The following is a 27,421-nucleotide window of genomic DNA, read 5'->3' as shown; positions in this document are numbered from 1 at the left end:
TAATCTGCGCAGCCGCTATAAGATGCCGGCGTCTCACTCCCTCTTGCCGTCGTCTTCTCTCTGCCCATCTATTCTCGAAGAGTCTTTCTCGGTCTCAATCGAATCCCGAAACCCTTCTTGGTGGATGGCATCAGGTCGAATGTTGTGAGCTGAAGAATTGTTTTCAAGAAAATGTCGGAGGAGTCAAATGTAAGCGTTCGTCTCCCTCTCCTTTCTAGGGCTAGGGCTTAAATTTCGTTCTTGAAGTGATTTCTTGGGATTACTTACAACAAGTGTCTTTTTTGATTCTTTAAATTGGAGCAGAAAGTTGGGGACGGCGTCGCTACAGACATTTACAACGTTGAAGCCGCCGAAATTCTTGCAAACGAAGCGCTGGTGAGAGAGTAGTTATTTTCATAGGTTAGGGTTTCACTTTTATGTTGCAATATCGTTTGGAATCCTTTCGGTTGATATTATTTGGGACTCTTTTGGTACATGCAGCTTTTGCCTATATCTGAGGCGGCTCCGATATATGAGAAGCTTCTTTTGACCTTCCCCACTGCGGTAAGTATGATATTTTTGTTGTTTAAGTTTCCTTCTTGAATTGCATTTGGTTTTCTGGTTTCGAATTTTGGTTTGAATTGGAGAATAACTTGATGGTATGGATGAAGTTCTCTCTGATGATTGGAAAGCATTGCCTCAGTGACATGATCACGTAGGTTTCTTGTTACAGTGAAGGGGTTCCTAGGCCATTAGTGCGTATGGTGATTGTTACTCACATTGAAACTAAGCATCATGCTTATATACTGGGATGATTATGTGCTCACAGTTATAAAATAGAGATGCATATAAGATAACCAACATTTTCTTCACCAATTCATCTACAAATAGTCTCTAGAGAGCGGTTGATAATGTACTTTTCTTTCCATATAGAAATTGAAGTTATTAATGGTATGTTACCTGTGCAATGGAAAGCATATAATTTACTCTATGTTGCTTGTTCTTTATTTTTCAAACTGAGTCTAATGACCTGTGCTTCTTTTAAGATAATGTGGTGAAAGTTTTGCAATGAAGAAAAACTACTGTTATGCCAAACAAATTTAGATTTCTAGACCACCTTTTTCGTTAGCATAGTTTTGATTTTTTGATGGCTAAGATACTGAATTGAGGTGCTTTTTGGTTTTTACAAGTAAAATTCGACCTACCAAGATAATGGAAAGGTCTAACTAGCATACTGCAGCAGGTAGACGTTTTATAGGGATGCATATGTTTTCTCCTTTGAGTTTCTTTCTTATGATTTGATGTTGGATGATCAGTCATTCTGAATTTTGTAGGCAAAATTCTGGAAACAGTATGTGGAGGCCTACATGGCAGTAAACAATGATGAGGCTGCAAAACAGATATTCAGCCGGTGCTTATTGAGTTGTCTTCAGGTTTCTTTGTGGTAAGCATCAATATCTTCTTGGCATTCATTCATTCATAAGTGATAATACTTGTAGGCAAATCTTATCTATTCATTCACTCTATTGTATCTAAGGTTATTCCCTAATTCATAAAAGTTTATGTGTTGGTCGATATATAGCTCAACTCTATTCAGTAGCAATACTTGCCAGTGAATTAAGAAAGATATGATATAAATAAGGAACTTATTGATATAATTCGACCACGTGTGTTAAGTTAGTAGAGTCAAATTGAGTTATTTAGATTTATCTTATTGCTTTAAACTTTAAATAAAGTAGATAATCCGCATGTGGATCTGGTTTGCTAGGATTTTACTCTTATAAATATGAGTAATGATGAGTTGATTATTATTGTGGAATGAAAGTTAAGTTTAACCAATTTATTCTTATTATCTTTATTTTTATTTATAGCTGTTAGATCGTCTTTATCTTCGTATGAATAGATCATAACCGTAGATCCATTTTCAAGCACCTAAACCCTAACTACTATCCTCTACCACAAGCCACATTACTATACTGCCGTTCACCACTATGATCAGTCGTCCGCCATTGTAGACTAGGGACCCCAGTTGTAATCTCATTACATAATTCAGTATCGTACATCAATATGCCCATATGAACCTGCGTCTCCACATCATCGCACACTTATGTAGTAACTCGTGAGTTGTCGCTCACGGACGCCTTTATCCTGCGTCATCGGGTATCATTAGGTCTGTCTTCGTACCCTTACTATCTAGCTTAAACATCCTAAAGGGGTTGACTATTGCTAATCGACAGTAAATCGCTCATCGTTCGACGAAGCGGTTGTCTGATTGTCTGAAATCCACAAACTGAAACCTCAAGTGTGGGCGCTACTATGTAATATTATAAATATCCCCCGTCTCTAACCCTAGCTGGGGAGGTGTCGGATACTGTCGAGACGTAGAGATTATCCTTTTTAAGGTCGTGCACGTGTGTAAGTGACATGATATGGTAACTAGCATAACATAATTGTAAGCAAGAAAATCTAAGCATGCGGATGAATGCACATCATATATAAATTAATAAAAGTCATGTCAAGCAACATGTTAATCAAACAAGTTTCGCTACAATACATGAAATTAGCATGTCATTGATGCTCATGTTGTCATTCATCATATTAAGTGATAATCTAAGAGTTGGTAAACCACTTGCCTGAAATTTCTGGCGATGAGTAGTTCTTACTTAATCACGGCCAGCTCCGAGGTGACCACTGGTCCAAGGTGTTTTGTGATAGAATCACTTGGTTAGCATCAATACGAGATAGAGAAAGAGAGGACAATTATTAATGTTGAAAATAATAGTAAGGAGGAGGAATTAAGAAAACCCAGCTCAGTCCCTGCCCAGTCCAGGAAACAAACCCTAAAGAGATCGGCTTGACAAGCGTGGCTATACCAGCCCAAGATAGGGTTGGGCCAAGCCCAACTCGCAACCAAGGCGCTCGAGTTGGCTTTGCTAGTCTGAGCCCGAACGCATGGGCATGCTCGAGCTGGGCATCTCCTAGATAAGCTAGGGCTCTGCACCAGAGCGGAGGCACCACCTCCCCTCCCCCACCAACCCACACTAACACCACCCCCATCGTTGAAGGTGGAGGGAGGGTGAACATCCCGAAGCGTCGTGTCTTCACAAGCTAGAAAAGAAAGGACTCAGGGGGGGGGGGGGGCACATCGATGACAATGGCGATCTTGTCGGCCCGATAGCGACAATCACGACAATGATTGGAAGGGGAGGGGAAATGGTGGAAATAGAAGGAAGATGAGCGAAGTAGGGAGGGATAGAGAGAGAAATGAGGGTGGCCCTCCACGCACGTCGACGGTGGCGTGTGCAGGGGGGCTAGGCTTGCCCTCCTCTCTCCCCCTTAGCCTGACAAAGACACTACTTTGTCAGGCCAAGTAAGGCGGGGGGGGGGGGGGGGGGGGGGGGGGTGAGGGTGGGCAACGTGCCCCACTCTTCATTCATTTTTTTTTTTTGGTGTTACATTTACAATGATGATCGATTTATCCTTGATCATAAATGCAAGTGCCAGTTAGCCCACATCATGTTTCTAGGCAAAGTTGAAAGAGAATGAACTTGAGGCCACTGATTGGCATGACAAGATATACGAGTACAAAGACATGAGAGACTAGTCACCTTAAGAACAACGTGTCAGAAGCGTGATTGATTGATACGACTCGACCATGTGTGTTAAATCAGTCGAGTCAATTGAGTTAAGTCGAGTCAATTGAGGCACGACTGCATTGCTTACGTAAAATGTACGCTTTAATTTTTTAACAATATTCGCATCGAGATTAAACGGTTGGGTTGGGTTAGAAAAATAGTAAATTAGTCTAAATCAGTAAAAAATAGCTGAAATTAAAATTCAATTTCAATTTTTTTTGGGGCTGGGTAGGGGTATTTCTATCAATTAAAAAATTGAAGGGCTTTTTGCTACAAATCGCCCAAAAATATAAGATGTTGTCTGTGTACATGATTTGACTTTTGTATTTTGAGAGGTTTTGGAGTATGCTTCTCTTAGAATTAGCTTGGAGATTATTTGTTTGAATTTGAGTATAATTATTCATTGGTGTTTATTGCTAAAAGTACTGTCATAGGATTTACGGGGTATCGAGTTGAATATGTGTTCTTCACATCATAGGTTTGTAATTTTGATAGGCCAATTTGGGACATGACATTGAGTATGCCATAGGCCAAAGTGGTTTGTAATTTTGGTCATATCATAGACCAAGTTAGGGAATATCAGTTATTTTAGTCTAGTCCTTAAAATGAGAGAGGGCTTCTAAGATTTGAGAAGGTACAAATGTTTGTTTAATTGAGAAATTTAAGTCAGAGAGTATATTTTCAGTATTGTAGATGAGTCTCTTTGGAGCCTTACACTTTGCAGACAAAAGACCTCATAGGTTCTGTCACTTTCTTATGCTAATCCATTAGCCCAGATAAGTTAATTACATAGGCAAATGGATATGGAACCTAAACAGTGAATTGCAAATGCAATTGATCAGTAAGAGATAGCCTAGTTTGAGAGTTCCCTTGTCCTTTTGAGTTATTTATTGAGTCACGCTTATTAAATCAGATTAAATTCATTATTATGTGGTAGCATTAAGTCAAGTTCATTTTTTAACTGAAAGCCTGATACTCTTCCACTATATACAGCATATAATAAAACTTAATGCTTGAACAAATGAAGTTAGGTATGGAGTTAACCATTTCTAGTGTTTCTTGCTTATTTAGAAGCAATGATATCTTTAATACAGTGAATTGCTATTAGGGAAGATAGAGAGGGTAAGATGTTTGCAGGCTTACTCGAATTACTAGGCAGGCCATTTCTGTAACGTGAATCAAATGGGAGCAGGGGGGCTTGGTGGCAACATTTACTATCTCACTAAGCAATGCCCTCAACTGAAGTTTTCTGTGCTACTCTTGTATTGATATATAGGATTTGAATTTAGCATTCTTAAACCATAAAGGAAACTTAAATTTGTTGACCGACATATGAAACTATTCTTCTGGCTATTGTTATATGAAATAGTGATTTTCTTTTTTGATTGCCTTCAACTTGTAGGCGCTGTTACATCCGTTTTATCAGGAAAGTAAATGAGAATAAGGGAGCTGAGGGTATCGAAGAAACCAAGAAGGCTTTTGATTTTATGCTTAGCTATGTTGGTATGTGCAATAATCAATCTTTATAATTATTTGCCTATAACTTTTGTCTGTAAGATCACATATAATATAGTTTTCTTTCTCTCCAAGGGCTGTTCCTTTTGTGCTTCACAAGGTTACATGTGACCATCAAAGATCACGGGGAGTGATGATTGACAGATATATTTGTCTGTCATGCATATCTTCTATATTTGCTATTAGTTTAAATAGTTTAGTACTTCATCTCTAGTAATGTCCCTCATGTTAATTTATGAAATTTTGCAAGAATTTTAACACTCCATGAATGATTGATCTCTTCAGGCACTGACATCGCATCTGGACCTGTTTGGGTGGAGTATATTGCTTTTCTAAAATCAATGCCGGTCTGTGTGTTGCTTTCTGAGTTCTTTTGGCTTTCTTCTTGACTCATCTAATATCTACCTTTTATATGACGATTTCTCATTAGGCTTCAACAGCTCAGGAAGAGTCACACCGTATGACTTCTGTCCGGAAAATATACCAAAAAGCTATTGTCATGCCAACTCACCAATTGGAGCAGCTGTGGAAAGAATATGAACATTTTGAAAACTCAGTTAGCCGAGCACTGGTAATAATCTTGAAAGAGTCTCCATTTATTATCCTAAACTAATTCATTGGGAGCCCATTGCTTATTAGTATTATTAGTATTTTCTCCTATATCTTTGACTATCACGTTGTTGACACTGGAATTCATAAGGCATGAATTTCTCTGCAGTTACACCATAAATTAGTATAGTTTTCATATTCTACTATTTTTGACATGTCTGAAGTTAATTCTTTTGTGCATTCAGTTCTTCCTTCCCAATTGAAAGTTCAAATGCAATTCTTTTTAACTTGAGATAATCTGTTCTGCAGGCCAAAGGGCTATTATCAGAATATCAACCAAAGTTTAACAGTGCTAGGGCTGTGTATAGAGAACGAAAAAAATACATTGATGATATAGATTGGAACATGCTTGCTGTTCCACCAACTGGTTCATACAAGGTAGATTTTCCGTATTAACTTCTCTAAAATTTTATACTTATCTGAACCTATTTTTTAACCTTATTGTGAGATGGCTGCATATGAATTTACTGTCGGCGTATAGAGTTCTATATATATGATACTTGTTGAACTGAGGCTTCTAAAAGAATATACCATGTCCCATGGCAACTTTTTATTTAAACCAGCTGCCCATTTGATTCTATTACCACAGTGTTTATGGTGAGGACACCACTATTCGTCATGTTTATTCTCGTAGACACAAAATGACTACACCCGTTGCTCTTTTGGCTTAACGAGGAGTGTGACTAGCCACCTTTTATAGCTATTCTCTTTTTTTTTTGTCTTTTACTTTGTTTCGCCTATATAAAGGCTTGTAATCTTTTTTCACATATTGAGTGTTTGTTGGTGGATTTCAACATCGGTGGATTTCCTGGATTTGGTTATTTTCCCTACTTTTTCTCAAATATGCAATCGAGACGTTGTCCTACATCAGTTTAATAGCCCATATCCTCTATCAGTGACAGTTTCATTTGACCTTAATCTTCCTGTCTTTTTCTCATTGTGCACAACCTCCACCCTCCGTTATATAATTCTTATATGTGTTTTAAGTCACTGACTATTTATTGTGAATTCATTTCTATCTAATAACAGAGCTGCATATCATTTGCTTAGAGCAGGTGATGATGCTCAAGAGTTTTACTTGTATAGTCAATTCTGAGCACATTTTGTTAGTCTCTCTCTTGGACACTAAACTTTAGATCATCGTTGTTACATATGTGTGTTACCTAAAATCAGGTGTAATAGAACACAAATGTTTTAATTGTTGTCTAAAGTAACAGTTAACTTTATTGGTAGGAAGAACAGCAGTGCATGGCATGGAAAAAGCTTTTGGCCTTTGAAAAGTAAGTGATCTTGGTATTTGGCTTCCTAAACATTACTGATGTACTTGGAGTTGCTAAAGAAATCTTGAAATTTTCCCTGCAAGATTGTTAAGTAATATCTGATGTATCAGTATTATTAATTGAAATTAGAATTACCTTGTATGAACAATATGCAGCCTAATTTCTGGTGATCTGGCTATGCCTTTTTCATAGTTTTATTCTTGTTAGCTCAACTCCTAACCTAACATGCATTTTTTTGTTCTGTAATTTCACCTAGACATCTCTTTTAGATTTATATTTAATTTCACTCTATGAGATAAACAAGAAGTTGATGCATCATGAATGCGCACATATATTACTGTCTTCTTCTTGACTGTAATTCTTTTTTAAGTTTTAATTTGATCCTTGTTCTTTGGACCCCTTAAAAGATCACATGTAGATTTCATCTATAGATTGTTCGAAGTTTCAAACTAGGTTGAAATATGTATTCTTTCTCTTTCTCCTTACTACTTCAGATTGAGGTTGACATGTGTTTCTTCCTGATATACAGAGCAAATCCTCAAAGGATCGACGCTATCTCTGCTAATAGACGTGTTACCTTTGCTTATGAGCAGGTATCCTATTATGATGCTCGCATGTTTTATTGCCATCCTCTTGTACACAACTAGTGTATAATTGCATTCAGTAGGATGTAAGCATTTGAATGTATCGGTACTGGCCATTATGTGCTACTTATTTCCGGATTAGATGATGTCATGTACCAATGCACATATTTCGTCTTTAAAAGTTCTCTCTATCTGTACAAGTTAAGATACATTTGGTTTTTCCTCTTTCATAATTTATTCTAGATATGCTTTCTTTGCCTTGTAAGATCTACCTTTCTGGCTCTTCTTTGTTATGAAAGTTTTCCTACATAAAACCTTGTTTAGATCCTTTTTGAATCTTACTATGTTAGTTGCTTGCTATTCAAAGATAAATGAGCAATACAATCTTATAATAGTCAGACTTACAGATTCACTTCACTGAATTACTATAGAAGCATTGTGCATTTTACTTATATTTCAGATGATTTATACATTTTTTATAAAAAAGTATTTTTTAGCAGCACTTTGGTAATCTGTAAATTGGTGTGGCTTGGTATTCTTGTAGAAAGATTAATTGAGCGTTATGATCCATTGGTGACTAATTTGGTGTGGCTTCCTACATTACCATCTCCAGACTCAAATTATTAGCTATAACTTCAATTTGTGTTACAAAATCTACAACCTTATCGAGTATAACTTTCAGGCTTTTTTTGCTTTATGAATTTGACTTTGAAATTCCGTTGATATTCTCAATTCTTCCTGACTTTATTGGCAGTGCCTGATGTATCTATACCATTATCCTGATATATGGTATGACTATGCTACATGGCATGTGAAGAGTGGTTCTATGGATTCTGCTGTTAAGGTGTTTCAACGGGCTTTAAAAGCTCTTCCTGGTAACTACAGTTCATTTGATTTCAATTGTGCTTTATGTGTTGGCTCTTTCATTCAGGAGCCGGCTACTTGTGTGTATTTGCATTTGATCTGTTTTCTGTTGGTTTGTAGTTAAAAGAATTTATTAAGATCCATAAATTATAGCAGGTGCAATTACATCAACATTATAATTTTTAACCTAAGTAGGCCTCTTTTCGTTCTGTAGAAATATGTAGGTTTACTACCTAATTGAACTTTCTATCTCCCCACCTCCCTCCCAAGCATCTGCTGCATACATTCGTTCTCTTTGGTTCTCCTTATGAATTTGGACATCAAATATTAAGATGCCCGAAGTTAATTTAATGAATAACTGTAGAAATTCTTCACAAAATGCTGAATTGATCTGCTTTTTCGCTTACAGATAAAAGTAGATAGCAAATTTCATGGAAAGATATGATGTTTATGACTATGGAAACTTCACATGTTGCTGCTATAGTTTGGTGTCTAGGATTACGTTCCATAGTTTCAATTTGGAAATTTTTCTAGCACAAATCTCTGGTTTGAGCTTAGAGGTCTACTATACTAAGGCTGGCCCATTTGTCCTACACTTCTTTATGCTCCTTCACACTTTGAAATTCCTGCTTCTGTCAGCTTGTGATAAATAAGAAAGTTTTCCAGTTTTACATTTAATTAAATGCCACGATATCTTTACATAAGTGTTTCCTTGTTAAGTGGAGCTAGGTGAAAATGTACTTAATGGACTCTGATCCCTTAATGCCTGTTTACTCTTCTTGTAATCATTTCTTAGTCTCTTATTAGGTCATGATTTTTTAACTTTTTGACAAATCAATCTTCTAAAAAGTGCCAAGATTAATTTTTGACAGCCAAATATTAAAGTCTAAATGTTAGGCCAACATATTCTACTCATTCTTGAGAGCATGCATCTCCAAAAATATGCTGCTATTTTGGTTGTGTGAAGTGCTGTATTGGCATTGTCATGACAAACCGGCTTGAATTGGTACAATATAGTTGGTTCTGATTGCCAAGATTGCCAATCAGAATCAGATGACCTTTTCTGATGGAAATCATTCCTTCATTTATAGAGGGAGGTTGAAGTAATGGAAGAGGATTTGAGATCAGATTGTTTTGAACAGGAAGGTGTCCTTTTATCAGGAATAAATTGTATATGCATGTGAAGGCTTAATCTATTACTATTTGTTCAGTCCTGTCTCCAAATTATCTACATATATTATTGCCTTCATGGGACTGAATTTATATTTTACATTTTACTTCAATATTTTTGTTTATGAAAGATATTTGCTCTGAGTTATCACTAGGAAAACATGTATGTAGGTGACACGAACAACTTGCAGAACATAAAAGTTGTGTTTCCCTTCATCTATCATCTTTATCTTGGCAATTAATATCCAGATTGTTACACTTGATTGTGTAGCGATTTTTTTTTACTGTAGACTTAAATATATATACATATATGAGCTACGTATCCTAGGAATATTGTCAAGGATGGCCATGCCGGCCACACCCGCCGACATGACACAATATTTGCCAATCGTGCTGTGAGACCTTTCTTCCTTCGGATAGAAGGGCTTTGTCAATAGAGCTGTGTTGCCGCCCCATGAAAGGGAGAGAGAAAAAGAGAAGAAGAAAGGGAAAGAGGAATAGAAAAGGAGAAAGAGAAAGAGGGAGCTTTCACCACCGATGATTGCCTCGCCATCCATCATCATCGATATTCTCTAATTTAAGTCAGATCCGCAATGAGAATCCTTTCATCTCAACCAGTTACGAGCTTTTGAAAGCTCGTCTTCAACCTTCATTAGGGCACCAAGAGGGAAAGAGAGAGGAGGGTGGGGACAAAACAAGAGGAGGGCAATGGCTTCGCGTCGACGCGCTCCACCCTTACTTGCCTTCTCTAGCTGCTATACTTGATGCTAAGAGGTGAGAGGAGGGGTGTCGTGTGACCTTTGTGCCACAGATTATCCTTGAATATCGTATCGTTATTTTTTAAGATTTGATATATTGGCCTATCTGTATCGTATCCATATCCTATATCCATGTCCATGCTTCATAGTTCACTTGACCTTTTCAATTTTCTGCTTTAACGTGTACTTTAGAGGACAACTGTCTTTTGGAGGTGTTATACAACTAATCTTTGAAATTGTAGGTGTCTAAGGTGCCTAATGAGAAAATAACATTTTTCCTGGGGAAAATATCATTTAATAGCTACAAACCATCTCTCTTCTTGCATTGGCAAATAATCATTATGGTTATTTTAGTCAAGCTTGACTTCTATATGCTATTCTTTGTATCCCCTAAAGTCCAAGTGTATAACTTTGTGACAGTTTGCTCTAGAGCTTATCATCACTTGGTCATCTTTTCTTTCTTCATGTCATTTTAGATGAGATGATTAATTGTTTTATTTTTCTTACATTGTAAGTCATTTAATCTATCATTAAATAGCTGCAGACCTTGCCTCCATTTGTGAATTGACAAAATCTAATTGTGTTTCTGATCATTCTTGACCGCTATATGCGGTTACTTTTCACCTCCCTTGAAGTCCTATATTGGCTAGCCATACTGTGAGATAATCCCACCTTCCTTCAACTATAGTGCTAAAGTATTTTTTTCCTTTTCTTTTTTTTTTTTTAGGCTGTGAACATCATTGCCCACATGGATCTAAGGAGTGTCATGCATTTGAACTGGCTTTTCTATAGACTAATTCGAGATGCACCAAATAATGCAAGCCATTTTTTATTTATCATTAAAGGTAGCCAAATAATGTTTGCCAAGTAACCTATGAGGCATTTGTTAAAATCGAGAAAGCTTGACAGACAACAACAACAAAGGGCAAGAATATTGGTTATTATCTCTTGAAGTTTTTGCATGCAAATAGCTCTGATGAGTTGGTATAATGTGTTCTTAGATTCTGAGCTCTTGAAGTATGCCTTTGCTGAACTGGAAGAGTCACGAGGTGCAATTCAGGTCGGTTAATTGTTAGGTTCTTGGCTTTATGAGAAATATTAATGTAGGGTTAATTTGACTCTAATAGTAGCATTCAATGCAGTCTGCGAAAAAGATATATGAGAGCGTTCTGGCTAACAATGTCAATGCAACATCACTTGCCCACATTCAGGTTGGGTGTTTTAATTTGTTTAGTAGGTTTACTAATATATTGGATAGTCATTTGTATGTTAGTTTGGAGTTTTTGATTTTCTATTGCAGTTTATTCGGTTTTTAAGGAGAAATGAAGGCCTGGAAGCAGCTCGCAAGTACTTCTTGGATGCACGGAAATCTCCTAGCTGTACATACCATGTATTTGTTGCATATGCCATGATGGCATTTTGCCTTGACAAAGATGCCAAGGTTGTGAAACACTTAAATATTTCCTGTGCCTTGCTCATGTACTATCATGTTTAACAATAATCTTTTGTTGCTTATCTCTGTTCTATTGGTCTTGAGAACTTAAATATTTATTACTTTTTGGCATTGATAATCCATATTGTAGTCTTCAAATGTACCATGCTATCATAATTAGATTTCTCACCAAGTGCTTGGTTGAGGATTTCAGGCCGATTCTCAGTAGCAGAATGTATTATCCTGTCATACTTTCATTCAGAAGGTTGCATATAAAACAGTATCTATGACTTCAATTTGATTTACTGTGAAGTTTGAAGGACAAGGTAAACAACATCTGAAGCTTTAATGCGGTAATACACCGTATGCCCATTTATTGCAACAGTTCACTTCAGAAGTAGAAAGTCAAGTATGATAGAGATTTTATGCCATTTTAAGGAGATGTCTCAACCATGATTATTCTGTTGTGACATTGTGATGATTTGTGTATTCTATTCTGATCAGTTAGTTTATAGGAGACTGATTTAGAGGGGTTGTCTCCACTATTTGAAGCTAAATGAAGTCTAGAGGACAAGATATATGCACCAGAGATTAGTCTTGAAGGACACTGCTTATTGTTCTGAGAAACCCAGATATAATAATTACATTGATTATAGAGCACTTAAGTAATTGTGTTTCTTTTCAGTGTTACAATTAATATAACATATTGGATTTTTACATGACGAGTACCAGCAATCTTTGACTACCTGCCAATTGGCCCAGCTAGAAGTCCTGAAGAAAACTTTAATAGTTGAGAATTTCCTGTAGTTTTTCCTTTTTACATCACACTGTACATGATTTTTATTCTGTAGAACTTGCACGATTAATCTGGCAGATTTATAATAAAACTTTTATAATGATACTTTAAAATATTCTATTTGAATTAATTGATTGCACAAATTTGTTGTGAGAACTGAATTGAATGAATGGTTATGCTTTTATATATCATTGTGCAACAATATTTGCAAGAGATCTACAGCCTCTATAGTACGGACAATTTGTAGTACTGAACGAAACATATCTTTTATAAGGAATCTTATTTTCTGTGGGACATGGATAGAATTGAGTACTATATCAGTACTAGTTTTGAAAAGGTCTATCACTATTTGGTGTTTATTTACAATCATATTACATGTTTGCATGAATCTTTTAATCTTTCTGTTCTTGCAGGTGGCTCACAGTGTTTTTGAGGCTGGTCTCAAGAAATTTATGCACGAGTCTGGATACATACTCGAGTAAGTTTTTATCCTTAATAAATTGACATAGAAGTTGTGGCAATTGGAATATGGTGAACCAGGACTTAAGCTCGGAAAGCAGAGAACCCTCTGCTTCTCTATGAGCTTGAGATGTTATCAGTGACTCCTTGCATTTATTATATCCATGTTCTCTTGGCCTAAAATTTCTGGTGCTTTAATATTCTTTGCATTATGGAACATGACAAAATTTATATTAAAGTTTGATTTTAATTTTTTTTGCCCAGATATGTGGACTTCTTGTGCCGTTTAAATGATGACAGAAATGTCCGTGCTTTATTTGAGAGAGCTCTAAGCTCACTTCCGCCAGAGGAATCTGTAGAGGTAGCCTAAGCCTTTTTGATATATTTTAACCTTGGAACTTTCTAAGCTCACTTCTGCCAGAGCTCTAAGCTCCCAAGTCTTTTTGGTATATTTCTTTTGGCAATTTATAATGATTAGGTCAACAAGATTAAAATTTGCCAATTCTTCAAGGAGCATTCTCAAATTTGAGTTTTGCTCCAACTCACCAATCTTGGGAGGTTTTCTATGATATACAGATATATGCTATACGGTAGGCGATGGATAAATTTCTATCAACATAGAGTTACACAATTCCCAAAGTTAGTGATTTGTTCTACTAATGATGAACTATTAAGTGTATTTAATCAAGGCTTTGACCTTTGGGTGTCAACAACATGCATCATGCTGTCAAGATATATGTTCTGACTGGCATAGCTACTGCCACACCCCGCTTAGAGAGATGATATGCCTCATAACTTGAGAAAAACAATCTCAAGAGACAAAGCCAATAATAACAAAATTTTCTATAACTAAAATCAATTCAACAATACTAATTCAATAATAATCCAACTAAAAAATATTCAAATAATTCATAAATTTAATAACCAATAATCTGACAATAACAAGAGATAAAATAAACTAAAACTAATCCTAGATTCCTATGAGGAGGATTTTAGCCTTGAGCTTAGTCTCCTGGGTCCAACTTTAAGTTGTTATGTTCTGCTCTTGAAAACTAAAATTTTTAATGAGCTTAACGCCTAGCAAGTAATCTCATTATATCTATAAATATGTCTAATGACAGAAAAGTCAACAAATGATGTATATAACATAGCGCATCAATAGATCATAAACTCATACTAAGATTTTCTCAAAATAATTACATTTTTCAATGCTTTTCAAATCATAATGCTTAAATTATAAATAATGTATTAGCTTGTATATTTGAATAAATCACCATAGTAATAGAATTCATATTGTTGAAATCAATATCTTATATACTCACCAAACCGATAAATATGTCATATTACCTCTTAAATTAGTACTTTGATCCATGATCAGTGAACTACTAGTTACCGTCATATTAGCACCCAAGACTTTTCTAAATTGCTAGTCTGGCTAGAGTCATAATATATACACCTACAATGTCATGCTGATTTTGTCTCTAGCAGTTAAGTAAGATTTGAGTCACCACGGATAAAAATATGAATTTTTTTCTAACAGAGTCACTCAATACTCAATAGCACATCGTGGCATGACATTTGAAAAGTCTTTTCTTTAAACTTATCTCTCAAATTGAGTTCTGAATATCTCTTTCACCAGTATAATTTATACTAAGTCATTCTATTTCATGTCATGATCATATAATATCTAAATTTTTTAATATTAACAAAGAATTCATGATGAATGAATTAAATAATGTCTAGAAGCTAATATCGTATGAGTCAAATGATTTTGATCTTATAAAATACTCTCATATCATGATTATCCTTATATTCCATTTGCTGGAAATAATGTAAAAAATATGATAATCAGATATATCCTATTAGCTAATATAAAATAATTATTTTTAATAAATAAAATAAATTGGCAAATAATTAAATTATTTGATCTATACGTCATGGCATCACTGTCTTTTCAAAACTAAAGAAAGTTACATGTAAAATATTAGAACATTCCTCATAAAGTAATCTAAGAGATTAATTTCAGTAAATGTTTTTACCTATAAATTTTATGAATTAAAATAAAATATAAGCAAGAAATATTGCCTGCTATGCTTAATTCAAGAATTTTAGATTTTCAAAGTTCTTTAAATGGCATGGATATCGATGTTCTGTTCACCTTGCAGCTACAGCACCAGAGTGTACTGTGGCACTAAGCGTCCTTTTCTTTTTTCTTTCTTCCTTCTTCCTCCCTCTTCCTGTTTCCTTTTTTCTTTCTTCTTCTTTTTTCAATGCCGCTGCTCTATGCCGTCACCGGCAGAGTCTGCCACAAATATATAGGGTTTTCTGTTTCGTGTGTTTGGAACCGTAAATCCCTTCTCTTTTTTATAGGTGTAAGATAGAGCAAAAATAAACTTGGAATAATATTCGATATTTATTTCCTGAAAGGAGTCCGAAATTAACGTGAATCTGTTTATATATTAAATTTTTGTTTATTTTTGTTTATTATTATATTTTTCCTCTTAAAATTAGTTTGGTCTTCCAAACTCACACAATCATGACTAAAGATACTAATGTATAGTAGATGAATATTATGCCATGCTAATAAAATATTATATTTATTTAATTACAACAACAATGAGAATATTCTGTAAGTTGATTAACTCATACCATAACAATTAATTAACTCTGGATATTTTTGTTGCATCTCTTCCTTGAGTTCCTATGTTACTTCTTCAACTGAATACCTTTTCTGTTGGACCTTTATATGTAGTATTATGTGCCTATAGAATGCCTTATCCATGGTAGCCAGAATCTGCACAGTTAATAATATTATTTCAACTAGGTACATATTGAGGGTGTCAATTTTGTCATTTTAAGTGATGCTTCACGGCATGGACTAGGTTGTGTATTTAAATTCATGACTTGGAATTGATGACATCTTTTTTGCTCGTAAAAATTTGGTGTCACTACATTTAGTGGTAGTCTTGTTCTATCTATACAAATCATAAAATTTTTAAATATATATTCATACAAAGGAGCTAAATCTTAGAGAATGCTGATGGTTGGAGTTAATCAAGGACTATGTCAACATCAATTATGTTGTAGGCAAGGCAAATAAGTAGGTTATCATTAACTGTACTTGTTGCATCACTATCAATTCAACATTACCTTCTAGAGGACCTTAGAGGACTTGAGATTGAGATAGTACCGCGTGGTATTGAAGCTCTCTATGGCCAACTGACAATTCTTCCTACATTGTGAAATTGCATCAAGGTAACGCAAGAAGAGGATACTCAGTGCAAGAAGATCAAGGAAGAAACTTTGAAAGGTAAAGTACCCAATGAACACGGACACGGGACATGGATACGACATGACACGAACATGGCGACACGGCAAAATTTGAAAATATAAGACACGGACACGACATAGGACACAACGATAAATAAATAAATAATATATAATTATTGATACAAAACAAAAGTTTGCAATCTAATAGTGTAAAATACACATACATCAAGCTATCACATTATCTGTCTATCTAACAATTTAACTCCCAATTTTTTTTTGCCTATCAATCTATCACATTATTAGTTTATCACACTAATTAGAATTAAAATAACTAACATAAATTTAAATTTATGCCCTATCAGTATAAAAAAAATAAAGGGAACATAAAAGAGTGAAAGGGTTTAAAGGAGAGTAGAGAGGCAGTGAGAACAATACCAGACTAAGGCCGAAAATCAATTGATCTATGACGGAAACTTGCATAATTGTTGATTTTGACTTTTTGTTTGTACTATCATCTGCTGAAATCAACCCATTTTGGTCCAAGATTTTGTTCTTTATATGGTTCAAAATTGAAACTTCAGATCATGCAAGTCCAAACTAGGAATATTTCTGATTTGACATGAATGTGTTGTCACACTTAAGTCCATATGTTTATTATCAGTTTCTACACGGTGATTGTTTATTAATGGTATCATGTTAATTTATAAGTATAAGTAATAAACTATAAGTTGGAATCATGGAGGAGAAAATTTTGGAAAATGGTTTGGAATATAGTGTCTAAAACTGGTGCTAAGTGTAATTACTGAAATTGGATGCCAAACTTAAAAAACATATTTAATTGTCAAGGGATACCAAAAAGTTATATGCTTTTTTCACCTTGACATTGGAAATAATAAGTGGATACAGGACAAATCTTTATAGACCGTTAGGCATTGCCAGTTTTAAGCCTCTTTTATTATTTAGTGTATAAGCCTTCCTTATGTACAAATTTACTCCCCCTTATTTGTAAATAACACACACCCGGATACTACTCTTTCTCTCTAAAAATGTGCATAAATATGGTCAACAAGCATAAGTTATGTGAGAAAGTTATTACATCCCTCTCATTACCAAATGTGCATAAACTCCTTTTTCCCTTTTTTTTTCTCTCTTTCAATTGTTATCTGATGAAATTATATATGTAGGTTTGGAAACGCTTTACCCAATTTGAACAGACATATGGAGATTTAGCAAGCATGTTGAAGGTATGTCTTGTGCCTTGTTTTTTTTTTTTTCTTGTTTTGTAGATTTCTTTGTCTCAAGTTCTTCTGATCACTCCATTGAAGTTACTGTATATGCTCAATGATACAGTTATATTGTACGATGTTATCACCTAGTTACTTTAACCTTAATGGATCTTATTGTGGTATTTTTATAATATAGGTAGTTTTATTAATGTAAGCTTTTTAATGCAATTTTTATTTCTCTATCCATTTCTATTGTCCTTTGAAATTGTCAACCCTTTGGTTTGTCAACATTGCTGACATGATTAATTTGAACCAAACATGTAGTTTGTGAATATCACAATTATACACAGATTCCTGTCATGCAATGTTCAATAGAAATGTGAGACAGCATGTCAGGCAAGACTTCTGTTCTCCATTTTCAATTTTTAAATAACCAAATATTTATAAATGTGTGTGTGTGCGTGTGTGTGTGTTGCTATCAAATTCTATACACTATATAGAATCATATATGAAACTACCAAGGAAATTCTTCTATCAGATTGAAGGATATGTATATACTCAAACAAGCATTAAATTTGTAATGTATAGTTATGGGAAAATATTGATGTAAGTATACAGAAGACTGCAAGTATGTTTGGCACCTCAGGAATCAGAAAATATTTTGTTTTAATCTTCTATATCATCTTATAACAGGCAGTATAACTATTTTATCTCTTATTTTCTCAGTCAATACACCTAGGTTCTCTATGTGGATAAGTAAATAGGAAGGATAGATATGGCTGTATGTCATGTTGATGATATTATTCCATTATTGAACTTTTGCCATCAACAAAGAAAACGGTCTAGCTCTTAATATGAAATTCTCAAGTTGATTTATGGGAATCTTGATAATGATATCAAGAGAAGAGGTAATAACTTAGTATGAAAAGGATCATCTCTTCTTTGAGATATATTAATTAATTTGTACCTATACAGTTGAATGAGTCCCTTGCGCACGAAGTATGTTCAAGTAATGATTACTGAGAACACCAGATCTGAACCAAGCTCTATGCCAACCTGCAGATTGACTTTGCTGATGGCATGATCTGTCTAACTTGGATTGTATTTCGTGATTGATACTTAGATAGTTAGGTGTGTGATTACATTCTAGTATTCTGCCTTAATAACTTCTAGCATGACACACTGTTTCCTTCTAGTTAATTGGAATTTTACCATACTAATTTGACACTGAGATATGGAACGTTCTTTACCTTATACTTGCTGTTTGTATGCTAGAATAGGGAAGAAAGAGAGATTGATAAAAGAAAGAATTGTTTAACAGATAATCATAAAAAACATCTAATTGTTCCTTTGACCATATCATTTATGAATATGATTACTTGCTTTTCCACGTCCATAGATAGTCTTTTTTCTTCCTTCTCAGTTTTTTGTTATATTTCAAATACGATTATCTACAACTATACATTGTTAGTAGAAACAGCAAATATGCAGGCTGACTCCTTTCTTTTTCTTTTTTCTGACAAAGTTTTTATTGTTTTGTTGTTCAATAATGCATTGCTTGTATTGTGTTATAGGTTGAACAAAGAAGGAAGGAATCTTTATCTAGGACAGCAGAAGATGGTTCATCAGCATTGGAGAATACTTTGTATGATGTGGTTTCTCGTTACAGCTTTATGGATCTTTGGCCATGCTCATCTAAAGATTTGGATCATTTAGCAAGACAAGAGGTAATGCATGATTCACAAATATGTGTGTTTTGCTGAAATTTGTTAAAGTTGCTTGAGTACAAATCCTATGTAATCATGAAGTGTTTAAATTTATATTGGACTGCAGCATATATTTTATATACAAAGTTCCTAGTATCAAGATCGGGATCGGTATTGACTTATCAATTGCTCTTATCGGATCAGACTATTTTTTTATTAATAAATTTCTAAATATTATTTTAAAATACACAAATGTTTTTAAAAATTTAGAAAAAATGACAGGAAAATAAGAAAAATGAAATATTCACATATGAAGCCTAAAAACTAAAAAAATGTATTAACTTACTCAAAATTCAAAACTTTGATGAATACCGGGCTAGCTCTTGTAAATTTCTATGGTCTTCATCATCATAATCATCATAAATTTGTAAATAATGATGCCTAAGACCTGATGCTCCAAAAAGTGATTCTATCATACTAGTCATATTGTATAGATTTTGTTGTGTGACTTGTGTCTGAGGAAGATGATAAGCAACATATGGATCTCGTGTTTGAGAGTACTGGGGATAATAACCGGCATATAGATCTTGTGTTCTAAATAATAAATAAATACTTGATGCACCATAATCATAGGAAGCAACATTCTCATGATAATGTCGTTGATATATATATATATATATATCCTCAGTTTTTGTCTCCAATTCTTATGTCTTTTTGACTCTCTTAGCAAAGGTAGATGGAACAATCTCACAACCGGATGTATTATCATAATTATAATTGGTACTAGTAGGTATACTATCTTCCCCTATTGAATGATTCGTACCAGCCTTTGCTCTTGTTGTGGTCTCCAATATCTTATCTAACCATGTGTTCTCTATTTCTCTGATCCATAAAGTCAAGCGGTCTTCTTCATCAAAAATATGATTTAAATCAATCGGTTATTCATTATTATTTTTTATTTCTCTCCCCTAACCTCATATTATAATGACAGAAAACTAGCTTCTTCAATCTTTTCATTGTTAATCGGTTGCATGTTTTGGTGTAATTTAAGGAGAAAGTAGTTCAATTCCTTTCACACTGTAATGAAGATATAGTTTGACTTAAAATCTTATTTGCTATTGATGTCAAATTTGATGTCTTCTCCTATCTATTGATAGATCACCATTCAGTTGGGGTGTTATGAGATATAGCTGCAGCAACTTTAGCAGTACTGTATTACTCAACTTTTAATTTATATCTCTCCATCTGAAATTACAAATATATTATTGCATATATCTAATAAGAAACTAATTATATTGAAAGTTAAAACTTGAAACAAATAATAATAAAATTATTTAATTAAATTATAATTTATTTTTTTATCGCAAAGAATTGCTTATGAATATCTGGTTCAAGCTTGCTAATTACCTTCCTAACTCTTAATAAGACGTCACTATCATTATTGACATTTATAGAGAATTAAAATCTTGGATTAAGAAAACACTAAAATTTTGTAAGCATTCAAATAAATATTCATAAATAAAAGTAAATTAGTAAATTAAAACCTAAAAGCATACCTACTAGTAGCATGTATATCTTTATGTAGTTGTCTGTTCCATCTAGAATTAATTATCTTCCATCATTTTCTATAACTTTGGCCCACAATTTTTTTTGATTGATTATTTTGCTATGTTTATTGTTTTATTGTACAATAGTTTGACAAGATGCTCAAATACTACAGTGGTAATTATAGTATCATCCTAAAATATATTTCTAAGAGTCATATTCTTCAAAGTTTCACCTAAAATTTTATATTTATGAACTGCTCTTATGATATAAACATGCGCATAATATTATCCTTGTAGCGTATGATGCTTTCTAATGCTAAAAAATGAATAGCAAATATAGTGATGCTGGGTCTGATAATTTTCCTACCACTAGTCATAAATCATGGTTATATATAAAATTTATCAATCTCTGACCTTCATGTATGACCATATCAATTTTATATTCTTTTGCAATATCTTCTAACATTTAATAAATACAATGTGTAACATATGACTTTCAATATAAATGAGTTTTTTCTATCATAAGTATATTTCAATAGTTTTATAATTGGCCTCATTATCAGCAACCACTTGGACTACTCTTTTTTGACCTATTTTTTATGCCACCTCGTCTATCATCTAATAAATATAATTTGCATTTTTTAGATGAGCAGTAGCATCTACAGACTTCAGAAGTATTGTCCCTATGCCCGAGTACACTAAAAAATTAATTATATTTCTTCTATTTTGTATACTCCACCTATCACATATCAGTGTACAATTAAATTCATTACAATACCACTTACATATCTCAATGTAAGTATGAAGCTCATATTACTTCTAAGTTAAGATATTTAGTAGCAATATCATTTGAATTTAGAGACAGAACACCAGACCATACTTATTGTATAGCATCCACCGTAGTATGATAATAAGGACTATCAACTATATTGAAAAAAATATGGTTGTAGAAGAAAAATTTAAATATAATCATATAAATGTGTAATATTTCCATATTCTGCTGTAACGTTTGCTCTCTTTCATTGCTCTCCTCTGTCTCTTCTCATCATGCTCTCCACATCTCACTGCACATCAATTGTTGATATCCCCCCGTGTCGGAACCGACCTGTTTTCATCCGAAACGGACTGGGTATCAATCGTAAGGATCGAAACCGGCCAAGATCGGGATCAGCCGGATCGGCTAGGGCCGATCCCACTCGGAATTGGTCGAAATTGGGAACCTTGGTTATATAGTTTGAATAATTCTTGTAGATTATGTTTTCTTTTGTTAACATAATGGCAATTCCTAATTTTTATTTAGGCTATGCGTAGTAATATATAATATAGGATGTCATGGGACTTTTAGTGAGTTTTGTCAAATTGATCCTTGTTTTTCAGTTTCATAAATGACTCCTGTTTGGATTTCAGAACAGTCTTTAAGCCTGTTGCAGGCACATCCATAAATTTTCTATTTGCACATTTCACATGGAGATTCATATGGTATTATGGTGTTCTTCACACATAACATATGCTGTATTAGGTCTTGAAAAATAAGCTATTAAGCTGGTTATTTGAGGGTCATAAATCTGCTATAGTCCTTACTCCTTATATTACTCAATTATTCTTGATGAAAACCATTGTTTTTCTCATTGTTAGTACTTTGAGACAAATGTAGATGCTTCAGAAATGTGTTTTTTTTTTTTCCTATTCATGTCAAGAAATAATGTGCTATTAATGATATTTCCTATTTCCTCTTAAGTCATTTCCAGTCATATGTAACAACTTTTGAACACAACCTACTTAGGCAAAGGATAGTGTGTTCCTGTGCTAATGTATAACAAGTTTGGCAGTAGCTGCTACATAGCCATGAGCATGTGACACCATAACCAAATTCTAGACCTTCAAATTTAGTTAGCAGCACAATGTTATTCTTCATGCAAACTAAAGAGAATAGTTTTCTGAGAACTTTGAATTCTATTAGCTACTGATTTTGAGCACTTGATATGCTAGAACTGGGAGAATATATTAGTTGATGATAATGCCCTTTTCTACTATAAATCTTGCATGAATATTGCAGGCACTTCTGCTTCATTTTTCTGCCTATGGTTTTCTCATTCATGATTCTTGTACACAGCTAATTCATGAATATTGTCCTTTGTTATATTTTGATAACTATATTTTAAACTGAAACTAAGATAGATATGTGGTGAAATGCATTTGATTACATTTACAGTGGCTAGCAAAAAACATCAGTAAAAGAATTGAGAAGCCAACTCTACAAAATGGAGGCACTGCTTCAGGTAAATGTATCAGTTCTTGCTTTAAATAAATCATATAGTTCCATATATGGCACAAAATGAAGTAACAGTATTTTAGGTGTTGAGAAGGGTGCCATTGGACTCGCAACAAATTTAAAGGTATCACCACAATCTACAGAAGTTTTCCTTCCAGATACTTCTCGAATGGTTATCTATGATCCTCGACAGACAAAAGGTAATCTTTCTTACTTGTACACAGCAAACTTTTTCATATTAGTTCTGACAATTCTCGGATCAGTGACATTGTAGATGAACTACAACAACAGTTAAACCCATCTCTTAAGTTGCTTGTTATTTGGATTCAACTCTCTGGATCTTTCTCCTTCATTCAGCTCTCGTTTACAAAATATCCTTTCTCAATATCATGACTCTTTTGTTAAATGTCGCTTCTGTCTCCATCTTAAGGCTCCTCTGACATGAATGGGATGGATGCTGTACAATCTTTTTTGGGAACATCCAAACCACTATAAACAATTTTGATATATCTTACCACAATGATTGCGACCTTTAATCTTTGCCATAGATTCTGATTTCTCGTTTTAACTTTACTAACAATGATAGTCATCCATCTCAACATTTTCATCTCAATTACCCCGAATCTCTTCTGATATTGTTTTGTTGCATAGTTTGCCAACTTTCTACCATTTAGGTCCACCACCACTTGTGGGACACCACCTGCTTGCCTCATTTGATAAAGGGTCTCATAGTGCACAAGGCTCCTATCAACCTCTCTTATATGATGGCAAATATGTCCTGTCTTACCCTCTTCCGCCAGTTTGAACAAGAGCATATTTCCTGACCTTTTCCTTTGATACCTGTAATTTGGCTTATGGTCTGAGGCTCAAAGACAATATTATATAAGCTTGACATGCACATTTCTTGTTGTAGTGGTTACCTCTCGCTGGTTGAATCTAGTAGAGGAAAGATATTTCAATTCCTAAATGTGACACTTAATGTTGGGTTCATACGCACCAGCAAGATGATTGACATTTACATTTTTATCTTTAGACTTAAATATACGTAGTAATTTAAATTATAAACTGTTCACTTAACTAACTAAATGTTAAACTGCTCTTTTTATTTAACTAAAATGTTTCATGTTTTTATCTGCCTGCATTTTCAGTTGGATTCTGATAGCCTTCTTCCCTGTATGTCCTCTAGTTACTGTTAGAAATTACACACAAAAAATCAACAACTTTCTGGTCTGCATAGTACTTGACACAAAAATAAAAAGAATTTGTTTGATAGATTGACATTGTAGAATTTACTAATTCCCAGTGCTGTTTGCAGATATGCACATTTTGATTAATTTCTTCTAGATATAAATGTTAAATCTTGCCATTTATTGGAGATTAATTCCTAAGGTGTAGCATCCGCATATTGAAAATTTCTTCCAAACTTGTCAGGCCCAGAGTTCTCCGTAGCCTCCAGCATAAGTGCTTCTACATCTAGCATTACTCTCCTTGGCAATGGAAGTGCTAAGGGGATTGATGAGATTCTGAAAGCTCTCTCACCAGCATTGGTGGCTTTCATCACAAACTTGCCTGCGGTTGAAGGTACCACTTTCAGTGTTTTCCAAGTTTTTGCTGTAGAGCTGCTGTTTGCAATCGTCTTTTTTTTGGCTTAAAGTTATTGTCCTTTTATTGGACGATTCTGCAGTAGCGCACTTACAAGATTAGTGAATAGTTTATCTGAATACATAGTAGCCTTGTATCCTTGTTTGTATCATGTTCTGATTGACTAAGGTCGAAGACTATTTGAGACCAGTTCCTAAATTACTTTGAGCCAACATAGTAGATCTCTTATATTTTGTCATATCTTACTTTCTTAAAACTAGAGACATGTATTGAAGACATTCTGTTCTGTGCCTCCCACAGGCACAAGCTGTTTGGTAACAATACACTATTTGTGCTAAAATACATTGTCAGCTGTGACAGGAATATCATTAATGGCTGCATATTATTTTCATTCAAATGATTGAAACTTTAAACTTCAAAGGTATATTTATTGCCAGAGGAATCCATTTGCATTTTGGTTTTTAGGCATGAATTATTGAATCTTAGTTATTGTTTATACAATTCAGTTCCATCTTTATGATTGTTTCATACTGTCATTCAACTTACTGAATACAATGTGAAATGTTTCTGTCCTCATGGGTGCTCATCGATCCAACTATTTGGTTGAGGGCCACTACCTATTGGTGTTATTTAGGGAAGGTGAGAGTTTATCATAGTGCAATCTCGTAGGAGTGCTTGATTTTTCCAAACATCTTTTTAGGAACTATAATTGAGAAGGCATGCCAATTTTTGCAATTTATGGGGCTTCTATTCTTTGTACATCTTTTTTCTGAGCTTTTAATGGTTGGAGCATTGGCAGCTGTTGTTCTGTGTATGTTGTTGATGTGTTGGTTCCTCTCTCAGTATGTAGTTGAGTATTATCTCATTTCTATCAACTTTTTGGCAAATTTCTATTTTATTGCCTGAGAACTAGTGATCATTGAATGGTTCAGGAGCATTGTGTTAGTAATGTTTTGAAAATTTACAGGACCAGCTCCAGATCTGGATGTGGTGTTATCTGTTCTGTTGCAGGGCAACATCCCAACTGGACAGATTGGCAGGCAAGCTTCTTCCTCACAACAAATGCCGACAGGTCCAGGTCCTAGCACAAGTGACCTTTCAGGATCTAGCAGGACACGATTGAACCAAAATGGATCTCTCCAGAGATTTTCAAGAGATGGCCAATCCGCAAAGAGAAAAGATATTGACAGTATGCTCTCTCTCTCTCTCTCTCTCTCTCTCTCTCTCTCTCTCTCTCTCTCTCTCTCTCTGACACACACACACATGTGCCCATTCGACGTGCTTAGTGATCTTAAAAGCCAATTGATTAACCAAATATCAAATGTCTAGAAGTACCACGTCCAATCAGATTAGTACCACCTCCAATCGAACTACTAGCACATTTCGATTCACCCAATTTTATATTTTCTCTTTACTCTATTAGGTGTTTTGTAGTATATTCATGGATATTTTTAGTCAGAAGGTCCGGCTCATCACCAGTTTATTCATCAATTTTATTTATTGATCGCATGGTCTCAATGCTAATTGAATTGTCCAATGAGCATTCGCCCAACCTTTCTCTGTGTCAAGATAACCAAAAGGCTGAACAATAAAAAAATGTAGTCGTCAATGTCATAAGTCAACCCTAGTTTTATGCTTTCAAATTATATGTCTGATCTCAGATCATCTCAAATGCAACAAAGATAAGTGACCTCATTATTGGCATTTTCTCACAAAGAAAAAGAAAAGAAAAAGAGAAGAAAAAGAAAATATTAAATGCCCTTTTTTAAACGATGAATGATTTTGTATATTGAAGTACTGTACAATCATTTTGAACGCCTAACATCAAGATGTCTACACTTCAAAAAGATTGTAGAGTTCAGTTATCTTTACAAAAGTTGGCATAGCCCAAGCTTAACTAAGCTGGCCTTTAGAAATTATCCATGATTACCAGATAGCCTGGTAAAGATGTTCGATTATTTGATTGTTGAATAACAGGCCAAGAAACATGGAGTTGCAATCTAGAAGTGACTTGTAATCTGCCCATTATATTTGATTTACCTGCAGGGGAAGAAGATGATACCAAAACTGTTCAAAGTCGGCCACTTCCACGGGATGTTTTTAGGCTTCGGCAGATTCAAAGAACCCGTGGTGCTAGCATTTCACAAACAGGATCTGCTGCATCTGGTGGAAGTGCATTTTCTGGCGAGCAGTCTGTTAGCACCGAGTAGCATGGGATCTGGAAAAATGTCTATAATGTAACACTATTTAAATATATAGTGCCCATTTCTTTTCTTTTTTGGTAAAAATATAATGGTGTGTTCTATTCCTCTACAATTATTTATGCACGAGCGGTGATAGCCAGGTTTGCTTTGTTCTGTAGTTGCTCTCTTGGATCTCATATGCTGCACTGTAGGAGCTCTTCCATCTGATGTTAGAAAATTCACTATGTTTGCTTCGTTGAAACAATGCTAGGATAACGTTTAGTAGTACTGTTCTTTTGGCTTGTGAGATAGGTAATATGATTTCCAACTCGATCTCATAATATTCTTTTGCAGGATGCGTTGTACAAACATTTCCCGGCCTTGCAGTTGGAGAGAAATGATTCTTGTGGAAAAAACTAATTGAGAGTTGAGAGAGGATAGATTAAGACACAGAAAATGAAATTTTGAGGATTTATTGAGATTTGGAAGGAATTAAGCTCTATTTATCGGGTTCAGGATTCATGGGCATGGTCA

General features: G+C 34.5%; 1 protein-coding gene across 2 annotated transcripts; it reads left to right on the top strand.

Annotated features, from left to right (window-relative positions):
- Positions 1-27,061, top strand: LOC140775855 (cleavage stimulation factor subunit 77). 2 transcript variants are annotated; one of them, XM_073119320.1, is made up of 23 exons: positions 1-189; positions 304-375; positions 481-543; positions 1,314-1,423; positions 5,017-5,117; positions 5,415-5,476; positions 5,560-5,700; positions 5,988-6,116; positions 6,972-7,018; positions 7,548-7,611; positions 8,357-8,477; positions 11,396-11,454; positions 11,537-11,605; positions 11,695-11,835; positions 13,036-13,100; positions 13,346-13,442; positions 17,536-17,595; positions 19,152-19,304; positions 23,043-23,109; positions 23,186-23,302; positions 24,534-24,683; positions 25,672-25,893; positions 26,751-27,061. In XM_073119320.1, exons 1-23 carry the CDS (start codon positions 172-174, stop codon positions 26,912-26,914), a joined length of 2,292 nt encoding a protein of 763 aa, XP_072975421.1. In that variant the 5' UTR covers positions 1-171; the 3' UTR covers positions 26,915-27,061. The 2 variants fall into 2 exon arrangements, with proteins under 2 accessions (XP_072975421.1, XP_072975422.1); XM_073119321.1 differs by lacking the exons at positions 1-189; positions 304-375; positions 481-543; positions 5,017-5,117 and having other exon boundaries at positions 1,319-1,423.
- The last annotated feature ends 360 nt before the right edge of the window (positions 27,062-27,421 follow it).

This window comes from Typha angustifolia, chromosome 14, assembly GCF_048772165.1.
Source record: "Typha angustifolia cultivar Huaian chromosome 14, ASM4877216v1, whole genome shotgun sequence".
NCBI lineage: Eukaryota > Viridiplantae > Streptophyta > Magnoliopsida > Poales > Typhaceae > Typha > Typha angustifolia.
The sequence above is the reverse complement of the archived record's forward strand: the minus strand, read 5'-3'. Positions and strand labels throughout refer to the sequence as shown.